The sequence below is a fragment of the Echinops telfairi genome, unplaced genomic scaffold (genome assembly GCF_000313985.2).
Source record: "Echinops telfairi isolate 266 unplaced genomic scaffold, ASM31398v2 ScPeMD7_18;HRSCAF=68, whole genome shotgun sequence".
In the NCBI taxonomy this organism is placed as follows: Eukaryota; Metazoa; Chordata; class Mammalia; order Afrosoricida; family Tenrecidae; genus Echinops; species Echinops telfairi.
Window position 1 is genome coordinate 70,613,352 of NW_022103915.1, and position 11,475 is coordinate 70,624,826.

Here is an 11,475-nt window from a genome sequence, read left to right on the forward strand (position 1 = left end):
GGTTATGCAGGAAAAAGAGGAGGCTTTCTGCTCCTGTAGTGATTTATAGCTTCAGAAATCCACAAGGGCAGTTCTACTTTGTCCTGTAAGGTTGCTGTGAGTCAGAATTGACTCAATGCGTTTAGGTTTTCTTTTTTTTTCTCACCTAGAACAACAATTTGGTGGCCTCGTGGTTACAAATTTGGATCACCAGCTGCTCCACAAGAAGAGGCATGGCTTTATACTCTCATAAAGTGTTGACAGTCTTGGACAACAGCAGGGGTAAGGTGCTTATGGGTTGGAATGTCTCCATGGCAGTAAGGTTTTGGTAATTATCTCAGGGCAATAATATCAGGGACTCATCTACCCTCAATAGTCATTGAGAATTTAAAATTATATTCTGCGTCCCCCACCCTCAAGATTTCTATGAAATCATGGATCAAGACATTTAGCAGTGGGTGCTGCGAGCCATCCAGTTTTTCGGGCCTCATGGCGGAGGCAGTTGGTCACGGAGAAAATGAGCCCCGCGTTCCCTCTTCTATTCCTGGCTGTCTCCTTCCCCTGTTGCTCCAGGTAAATAGAGAACAACTGTGTCTGCTGCTAACTCCAATCAAGCCCTGTAGCACTCACACTCTCGAACACAACAAGCACACGTGCTCAGCGTCAGCAATTGCCATCTCGGGCTCTAGACGTGACGCACGGTGGCTGATCCCTGTGGTTGGCTGGCGGGCTTGCCAATCACACGAAAACGGTGGGGCCTCGGAAAAACGTGAGACGCGGCGTTCGACGTCATCGTCCTGCGACGCCCACTGGCGGGAGGGGTCTTGGGAGCGCACCTCCGTGGTGGGGGCCGCCGGCGAAGGTGCCATGGAGGCTGCCGCGGAGCTGAGTCGCCCAAACAGCAGTGACCAGAGCTTGGAACGGGGCTGCAGCCCTAGCCTCTCCCGAGAGGTGCTCTGCGAAACCGTGCGCTCCCTGCGCAACCTGGCTGGGCAGGTGAGTCGTGCGTAACCGGGAGCGGCCCAGCCCCCCGCCTTCCCCCTCGCTGAGGGCGGGGCACCCCGAGGCCTGAGAGTTGCGAGCGGCCGGCTAGCGGAGGCCGGGGGAGGAATTCGGCAGGCCCTCCGCCTCCCGGCGGGCGAGGAGCCGGCCACCTGGCTCGGCTGCCGGGACCGTTCGCACAAGATTTCCCTCCAACTGCCGTCCTCCCCGACAGGGAGCGAGGCGGGGGTGGGTGTCAGGGAAGCCTGGTTCCCTGGGAGCATGGAGGCGAAAGAGCTTCCCCAAGGGCTTGGGAGACGCCCGGCGCTCTGTGTGCCCTTCCCCCCAATCTCTATCGAAATGGGCCGGTCCCTGCGGCCTGGGATTTTGGAAAAGCTGCTCTCGCCCCCGTTTTGGTTGCTGCTGCTGCTGCTGCTGCTGGCGTCATGGGTTTCGGTTTTTGTTGATTTGCGCTTATGAGTCACTTAGCTCTGCTTATTTTTTCCTCTGGACTTCCTCGGCTTCTACTACCTTTTCAAACCGGGAGGAGAATTTATCTAGAACACTTACAGGAATTCATCTAAAATACTTACTGCATCAAGTTGGATGGATTGGCCAAAGTTGATCTGTTAGCATCCTAATTCATCTTCAGCTGTGAACTAGATGAACTGGCTAGATGTATAGCCTTTGCATAATTTGGGTTGGGAAGAAATGAGTTCCTTTCTCTATTCGGATCAACTCAATAGTTGGTTTCTTAATACACAATTGAAAGCACAATTTAAATGAAAAAAAAAACCAAGAACCTGGAGAGATGTTTATTTGCCTGCGTTTTAAAAAGGAAGTATTTTCTTTTTTGCCTTAGATGAGCACTGTCTCGCTATAAGTTTGACCAGGGACTGGTAGTAATGCACGTAGACGCGGCACCCACTTCTGTTGAAGATGATGGGTAAATTCCTTGGCAAATAAAGGGAAGCGTTTTTTTAATAAAAATTATTTTCTGAAGCCTTGGGTATGAGAATTAAGTTTTTTTTAATTACTCCATATCTTAAAAATTCTATCATGTTTGTCATGACTTACAAAGAGCATACTCTAAACACTCAGCTTGGCATGCTGGAGCAATTATTAATGGAATCTGCTAGAAGAATGTCACTTTTAAACTTGGTTGCTTGCCAAGGGCTTAACAGAAGATGTTTTTAAAGACTTGGGGACTGTTGATTATTACTAACATTTTAGTTTTAAGACCCAAGACTTTTAAATGCTTTTAAGAGTTAGAGAACTTTTTCTTTTATGATGTAGATTTTGGGCCTTTAAAGCTTAATTATATTCGAATGCCAGGACAAAAAGAAGTTTGTGCTGCCCTAGTATTTACAGAAGGTGTTTCTTTCAACGGTGGAAGTTTTTTTTTAATGAGTAATGAGGAAAACTTTAAACTTAAAAAAAAATTGCATACAGAATTTTTCAAATTCATTTGGTTTACAGGTAGAGTTACGGTTAAAATTAATCTCTCAAAAATGTTTAGAATACTAATTGATGACTGTACCTGGCACTGTAAGGATCTTCTATGCAAGTGTCAAAAATAAAGTGGTCTCATCATCTTGGTAATAACCGCTTTGGTAATATTTTTTCTATTTTGATATATATTATTTAAAATAATAATAAAACCCAGGATATTATACAAAATCTGCTCAGAGGAATCCCTGCTTCCTTTTGTAACACATCTAAAGAGTTTAAAATGTATGTCATTATCTGCCTAAATTCATTCTGTATAATGCCATTGTATGCGTGGCGCTCCTCTATAGGAAGCAGAGAATTGACTGTAAAAGTATTTTCTACCCCACATAAAATACATATGTATTTTTTGCTTATTTTTTAGCCTTATTACTTGCCTCTGGATGACCCATTTTACCACCCTAAAGAATTGTTTATTGCTAACTTGGAGTTTATTAATTTAATAGCTTTTGCTGAATGGAAATGCATACTTGGTCAATAGCAAACTAACAGATTTTAGAGCCTATGGTTTACTGTTAAAAAATCTGGAAAAATGCATATTTGTTAAGTGAATCATAGGATATATTAGGATAATTCTAAACTTAACTCATGACATTTTTATATGGTTTTCCTGAAAGATCAAGTATCCTTGTTGCACTTGAAGGTTTACACATAACTGTGAATTGCAATGAGAATATAATCCAAAATTTATTTTCCATAAGTTACTGTTTTGCCTAGAGAATTTAGTGCTTTGCTTTAGTTAAGGATTTGCCTACTTTATCTCCAAGCCAGATTACTAAATTTGCTATACTTGACTATAAATCTCTACTAGGACTGTAAACCTAAAGTAGTAGACTTTCATCTGTAAGTTTTCTAACTTAAAAAAGCATTTAAGGTATATAAATTAAGAGAAATTAGCCTTTGTCAGTGCAATGTACATAAAACTTAATAAACTTGTACTTAAAATAATGGACTTAAAATGTTTTTGGTCTCATTCAAAGGGCAGTATATTTTTGACCCACAGTTTTCTTGTTTTTCTGACCCACAGTAAAGCGTTTTTCTGATGGCATCTTTTATATCTCTTTGGTTCCTTGTACAGTAGCTTATTATTTTGTTGTGATGACACTGATAAGATCCATATTTGAACTCATGCAACACTTGTCTTTATTTTGTAGAAAGCATGCTTAACTTTCTATAGAAGACTTTTGCTAAATTAATATATTTAACTTGATACTATTTATTGAATTCTTGTGTGCTATAAACCCATGCCTGGAAGTTTGTGGTGGTTCACTTTTATTCATTCACCAGCTACTAGAAGTAGAGGCTCTGACTATAAAATGTATACTAATTTTTATACTGAGGTTCTTGGTAGTTCTCTACATATCATTTTATTCTAATAGATCACACATAACTTATTTCAAATAACTTTCCATCTTATGAGCCCTGACACCTTACTAGAAAATAGCATTTACCAAAAGATCCAAAGGCCTTTCATTCACTATTGTGGAAAAGTATACTATTTATTTTCAGATTCCCACAGTTCAATAAGTTTCTTTTTTATTGGATGTAGATAAACATGCTACCATTTATCCTTAGACTTTATATTGTGTATGAGTAATTTTGATTACTGGTTTTTTTTTTTTTAATGGCTAGAAGTTGAGAACTAGAACTGTGATCCGAAGACTGCAGGGTCCTGAGGAATGTGTGCACCTGTTTCTTTAACAGGAGGAACTGTGTAGCAGAGCGTCAGGAACGCAGCTGTCCGTCCTCTGTTTAACATTCTGCCCTAGAAGTACGTCGTAGGATTCTGCATGGAGCAAATCTAACTGGGACATGGCCAAAGATGTTTAGATAGTGAAGTATCAAAAGGATCATTAACATTTGTGGATGTTTCACCTAGAAGATGGTCAGTCCCATTACACAGACCCAAGGGTAGAGTTAGAATAAAATAACATTCTGGTTTATTAGGAACAACCTGCACCTTTCTTGACCTTTAAAAATAATAACTAGGTAGAGTATTTGAATGTAAGATTAAAAGTTGATAACTTGGAGCAAAATTGGCACGTGTTATTTTATAGAAATCTTATCTTTGTGACAATTCGATATGTAGAGCTTAATCATGCTATTTCTGTGATGTTGCCGGTTTGCCCTTTTGAAGCTTAACCTCACAGATGATGTGGTGAAAATTACAATCGATTGGAACAAGCTCCAGAGCCTCTCGGCAGTGCAGCCCGCATTGCTCTTCACTGCACTTGAGCAACACGTTTTATATTTACAGGTAAATTTCTTGTTAGACATGTTAACTCGATATTGAGAATAGAAATTAATTGTGATTAAATTATAAGCTGGGCTCTTCGTCAGTTCTGTGTAGCATTATATGAATAGAGTTATTAATAAAAGGTTACTTACTTTCAGATTGGATCCAAATCTGTTAATTTACATAGTGATCAGGACAGTCATAAGAATATAGCCCAATAGGCCAATGTGAGTATGAGGATTGAATGAATGCATTTCTATTCAATTCTAGACTTGCATTGAAAATTCAATACAGTTCCATCGATGGTGGGTTATAATTAAGCAATAAGACACGGCAGGTGTGTGTCATGCTATGATAATGATTCCATGCCTTGGGTGAGTTTGGAGGCTCATGGAGTGCTTTCAGTGGTTCAAGAAGTGGCATTATCCCAGCATGACACATCCTGGAGTGTCTATCGCAATTAAACAGTTTCAGAATAGTTTTTAAAAAGAAAGTAATTTCTATGACATTAATGTCTCATCTTTGTAAGTAGCCAGTCACAATTCTGTCTTTCTTCTGCTTAACATTTTTTAAAAACTCATTCTTTGTATCAAAGTTGACATCGCATTGTGATTTACGATAGCATTTTCATAGTTGTTAATGTTCCAGTTCAATAGCTGAGCAGTATTATGACTCACTGGTTCCTAATTGAGCATCCCGGCGATTGTAATTGGTGTAAGTTAGCAGTGTATCTTTAATCAAAGGGCAAAATGCGTAGTCTCAAAAAGATAGCGTGGAAGAACTGCTTGGATAGGTTAGTTTACTGCTTTTAACTTTTCAGAAGACTTTCTGTCATAAACAGTGGAAGCAACACTGTAGGTATGAAAAAAATAATTGGAACTTTGATGTGTTGGTGTGTTTTGATTAATAGAGTAGGCATTAATTTTGTGTTATGCCATCCCTTAACTTCCATGATACGGGGAAATGTTAACTCTTTTTACTTTAGAATAGTTATCCATAGTTTTAAAGGACAGAAATAAGTTATAGAACTCAAGTGAGTCCTAATTGTGTGTGTGTGTGTGTGTGTGTGTGTGTGTGTGTGTTTTGGGGGCTGCACTGGATAGCATAATTTACATTGCAGAACAGCCCAGGGATCCCAAATCAGCCAGACCTGTTAACTTCGGAGTCCACTCGGACTCCTAGCGACCCAATGGCACAGAGCAGAGTTGCCCCACAGGGTTTCTAAAGCTGTAATCATTCCGGAAGCAGACCGCCACATCTTTCTCCCGCAGAGCAGCTGGAGGTTCAAATCGCAGACATTTTGGTTTGCAGCCAAATGCTTCACTGTGCCACCAGCGCTCCTCACTATAGTGATAGGCACCTATTTTTAACTGTGGGTGTTGGTAGGTTTTTTTTTGGGGGGGGGGGTTTCCCCCTTGTTCATTTTCTCTTTTTTAATTTAATTTCATGACCTGAGAAGCTATCCTGCCATGTCAGGAAAAGCCTGACTGTTCACTCAGCATAACACCTATATATTTCAGTCTGTGCTCTCTCATTCACTTTGGCCAACTGCAGTTTCAAGTGGAGAAGCTCCAGTGATAGAGTGATAATGCAGGGCTTGGCTGAGTGAGCGCACTGGCTCTCCTGTTACAGGCGAAAAACACTAAGCCTTCGTGTTCCAGGAGGCATTTGAATGACATGTTAATTAAGTGGCATTGGTGCCAGAGGATGAAGCTTTGATTTAGCACAAAATAAAAGATGAGTGACAGAATGCTTCCTTCAAAGAAAATTCTAAATTTCCACAGGTTTTCTTTCTTTTATAAAAAACAAATTTATAGCGAATGATAATAGTTACAATAGCAGAGATCAACAAACACTTGTGTGCGGCCAGATTTATGTATCTTGATATGCCAACTTTTTATATTTAGTAATTGATATTAAATGTTACATTCACTTAGTAGGAATGCTTATAAATACGCTAAATATAGCCCTGATTTTGATCATTTTGAACTCCAGCTGATGGAATTGTGTTCTTTACAGCCCTTTTTAGCAAAACTTCAGTCTCTGATTAAAGAAGAGAATACAGCTGCTGTTGAAGACATAGGAAAAACAGACCCAGGCACCGAGAATCAAGTAAATGCCAAACGTCCCGCTGGCGATCTACAGGAGGAAGAAAAGCACAAAGATGGCGATTTAGGAGATGTGAAAAAGGGCCAGATCTATTTTGACCCAGAAGTAGTTCAAATAAAGGCTGGGAAAGCAGAAGTAAGTATTTATTGACCAGGGTGGGGGTGGGGAGGGGGGGGGCATGCAGTTAAAAAGTTTAAAGGGAGCGAGAATTTTTGAATTGTTAAAGCCTTCATATTTGTGATTTTTAGATCGACAGGCGAATATCTGCATTCATTGAAAGAAAGCAAGCTGAAATCAATGAAAACAACGTCAGGGAATTTTGCAATGTTATTGATAGTAACCAAGGTAACTACCTAGAAGTTAGTTTTCCTAGGATTTTAAACTTAATTTTTACAGCCCCTCTAATCTTTCATTTGCATTTTAAAATGACTAAAATGGACAGCACAATTCCGTTTACTTCACAGCTTCATTTAAAAACCAAGGTTGCATGTTTTTCTTCTGCTTAATAATACTGTGTTGTAAAAATAGGTTTCAGTTTGGCTACACAAAAACATGCTAAGGTTAAAAAACAGTGCTGAGGTAAAAAGGCTAATGTCTGCTACAAGGAGATTAATTTAAAGTTCCCTTCGACATGGAAGGTGAAGTGTTGAGTGGCAGGGTTTATGTCTCACTTGTAAGATGACACTGAGCTGAACACCTTTCCAACCTACACATATAGGTCCCCACGAAGCTGTGACGCTAATACCGCGCGTGAACTTAGTCAAGTGCACACTCCTCAAGAGGGCGCAGTTTCGCACTCCCACTAAGCTGTGTAAAATGTTTTCTGTCACAATGAAAGCCGTGTCGTGAAGACCATGTGTCGTAGGGCTCCCCCTCGCACTGATTGTCTCCCAGTTCATCTCCCTCTTCACTTGATGGTGTCGTACATGTACAGGTTTGCAGGTACACTGCCGAATGCAAGCATTGCAGAGCACTGCCCCCAACCACACTCGTCACCAAGCGTCATGGTAATAATCAGAACAAGTAGTTCTTAGGGAAAAAATTGAACTCATGATTGGAATGAATCTTATTTCTTGTTTTCTCTGATACCTCTTGGCTAATTAGTATAAACACAAAATTGTCAGCTGAACCAAGATGTGAGTCATATCCCATTGGTACACTGATTCTTTTAATAATGAAATAATATGGCCTCAAGTTCAGCTTTTCCTGCTATGAAGGTTATACATGTCTACCTCTGAAGGTGGTATATTTTCCGTTTAGTGTTTCAGAACAGGTGCATCTGTGGCAAAATCTCAGGTACTGCAATCCAACTGGAAGCAACCCGGGAGAAAGAGTTTGTTGAGGGAGCAAGCACGTGTGTCACTAATGTTATTCCTCGCTTCTCTCTGCTCGCTCTATCATTACAAACCACCGGGGGTAGAAACAGACAAGAATTGAAATGCTCAGCAGGATTCCTTGGCCCACTCAATTCCTTGCTGGCTCAAAACAGTGCTAGCAAGAATTGCGGTGGCCGGTGACCTAGCACTCAGACATTCACCGTCTTCATGCCATGCTGAGTTTCACACTGATGTCAGGTTAAGCTCTACATTTGGGATACACCTCAGGAATAGATGGTAGCCCTTTTTTTGCCCCATAAAACAGTATGGTGAAGTATTGGCCATTTACATGTATTTTGAAGTGTATTTTTAGAAAGAAAAAGATTGTGTTTAAGATCTAAACGTTTTGAGAATGATAAGGTCAATGCATATACAAATGTGCTTTATACAATTGATGTATGTATGGATTGTGATAAGAATTGTTTGAGCCCCTAATAAAACGCTTAAAAAGATCTAAATACAAAGTACATTTAAAATTTTATTCACACAGTCTGATTTAACAGTCGTTAAATAAGGAAACAGACTGACGAATGCATAGATATTTTAATGTGTGTTCTTTTATTTAATGCCTCTCAATTTGACCTAAATCTAAGCAGTGGATCGGAAAAAAGTCAAATTTTGTAGGGAAAAAAAGACTTTTCTTTCAGTGTCTAATTTATCATCCATTTTTATAAATAATTAAAGGATAACTTTGAAAGAATTTTAATATTGAAAGCACTTATGTGTTAACGTATTTTCAATTTCTCCCTGTAGTTTAAATTTCTAAATTGAAAATAAGATGTCAAACTTTTTTATTGACATCTAACCTGAAAAGACTCTTTATATTTTTCAGTTGAGGAAAGAAATCAATTTTCACAGCATCTCTTTCCTAAATTGGAAATTTTGAAAGAGGGTAGGATAGATATCAGTAGACCATTTTTGTGATTCAGGATTTTAAAGTGAGCATTAGAAATCTAGGTACATAACACAACAAAGGTATGTTATAAGGTCGTCTTTTCTGTGAAGTTCTGAAGTAGAGATATTAAATGTCTAGTAGTTTTTATTTGATCGTCATTTATTTGATTAGCAGATATCAAAGATGCTAGACTTTAAAAAAAGACATTTCAGGGAAATAATGAGTTCTGTGTTAAAGTAATGTAAGTAATGTCTTTGGCTTAGAATTAAAATATTTTCTATAATACATGGATTATTTTATCCAGAGACGAAGCTGGCTTTTAGAGATAGTGGTTGTCATTAAAAATTAAGTCATACCATTAAATTTTGAGACCTTTTGTGTATATAAATCTGAACATTAGATATAAGTTTTAGAGAACGGTCATGAAATTATAGATATTGACAATTACAATTTAAAAATATGTTGTCTAATTTGAATTTTGTTAATATGAACAATTGAAAATTTATCAAAATCTCATGCATGTGAAGCTAAGAATATATTTAATGTTATTGTCATCTGAATTTTCCCCAGAAAATAGTTGTGCAAGAACTGATGCTGTTTTTACCCCTTATCCTGGATTTAAAAGTCATGTAAAGGGTAAGTGACCACATCATAGTATCTTCATCACAAACAGAAGCTTATTCTAGATTATAACAAATTGCAATAGAAATAATTTTCCCATTCAATTTTGTTTGTTTTAAAACGAACAAATTTTTTATTTCTGCGTTTGTGGTTAAATGGCTTTATGAAGAGAATTTAGAGAATTGTTAGAAGTCCTGGTTGTGCAAGTGTAATGCTTTGACTCTTAACCAGAGGGCTGGTGGTTTGATCCATCCAGCCAATCTGTGGGAAAAAGACCTGGCAGTCCTGTGAGGCAGTTCCACTCTGTCCTCTTGGGTCTCCGAAATAACTCCTTGACACAAAACAGCAGTGACGTTGGGAAGCGAGAGTTGCTGACTTTTGAAATGCACATTTACACAAGCTCAGAAGTTTCTTACCCTAGTTTCTAGAGTTGTGAATACTTATGGACCGCAGACTAGACCCGAAGGAGTTCAAGGGTCAGCGCATAAGCCTAACAGCATGCTTCGAGACTGCGGAAATCAAGGTGTAGAAGAACGACTACAAAATATTGAAGCTCACTTGCGATTGCAGACAGGTAAACAGAGTGCTAGGTGGTACCCCATGATGTGCCTTTGTCACTAAGTGGACTTGAACCCTGTCTTGTACAAAGCGTTGTTCTGGTTGCTGTCAAATGGAATGTAGCATGGTCGGCGCCCTCAGGAAAGTACTGTTGTGCTCTTCTCCTCCTGTCACGGTTCTCGCCGCTTTTTCTACCGAGGGTGCGGTAGGATGGGGATCGCTTCTAACCCTAGTTGATCCTGGCAGTCTGAATTTATTGAATTCATAGTTGAAAACTAATATCTGTCATCTTTTTTCCTGCTATCAGTTTCATAACTTCGAATGACCACTTCCCATTCTTATCCTCCACCCGCTGTGCTGGTACAGCGTGTTGATAAAATGAGATCCTAGTCCTCAAGGTTGTTTCAGTGACAGTAGCATTTACATACATAAATGCTGTAGAGGAAGGGAACTGGTGTTTGTCGAACAATACTAAGTGCCAACCACTCAGGAAGCATTATGCATGTGTCAGCTCCCTTGGGGTTTAACAGTACCCTTGTGAAGTGTTGGTGCTGGAGTCATTGTACAGATACAGAAAATAGAGTTTGAAGAGGCCATGCCACATGCCCACGGTAGTAAGTGACAACTGGAACTCAAACCACTCGTAATTGGCTAAAAAGCATGCATCTCTTTCCACATTAGTCACTAAGTCTTATTGATACTGTCATCCACTTCTTTTGTTTTCAATTTTATTGGGGACTCTTATGCTGTTACCACAATCCATACATACATATATATTGTGCCAAACATCTGCACATGTTATCTTTTTCAAAACATTTTCTTTCTACTTGAGCCCTTGGTATAAGCTCATGTTTTGTTCAATAGTTTTATTAGGGGCTCATACAACTTTTATCGCAATCCATACATACATCAGTTGTGTAAAGTGCATTTGTACATTCAAAACATTTCCTCTCCACTTAAGTCCCCGGCCTCAGGTCCTCATTTTTTACCCTCCCTCATGAGCCCTTGATCATTTATAAATTATTTTGTCATATCTTGCCCTGTCCGTCTCCCTTCACCTACCTTTCTGTTGTCCGTTCCCCAGGGAGGAGGTCACATATAGATCTGCGTAATCGGTTCCCTCTTTCCAACCCACTCTCCCTCTACCCTCCCAGGATCGCCACTCACACCACTGGTCCTGAAGGGAACATCTGCCCTGGCTTCCCTGTTTC

At 39.5% G+C, this 11,475-nt stretch overlaps 1 protein-coding gene across 3 annotated transcripts in view; it reads left to right on the top strand.

Moving 5' to 3' along the window:
* Positions 1-838: 838 nt before the first annotated feature.
* LOC101658104 (MAP3K12 binding inhibitory protein 1) overlaps positions 839-11,475 on the top strand; it is an 18,331-nt gene continuing 7,694 nt past the window's right edge. For all 3 annotated transcript variants that reach the window (XM_004698539.2, XM_004698540.2, XM_004698541.4), the window contains exons 1-6: positions 839-975; positions 4,607-4,726; positions 6,725-6,949; positions 7,063-7,159; positions 9,656-9,721; positions 10,128-10,280. In XM_004698539.2, coding sequence (XP_004698596.1) covers positions 847-975; positions 4,607-4,726; positions 6,725-6,949; positions 7,063-7,159; positions 9,656-9,721; positions 10,128-10,280 — 790 coding nt within the window. In that variant the 5' untranslated portion in view covers positions 839-846. The remainder of the gene's footprint in view (positions 976-4,606; positions 4,727-6,724; positions 6,950-7,062; positions 7,160-9,655; positions 9,722-10,127; positions 10,281-11,475) is intronic.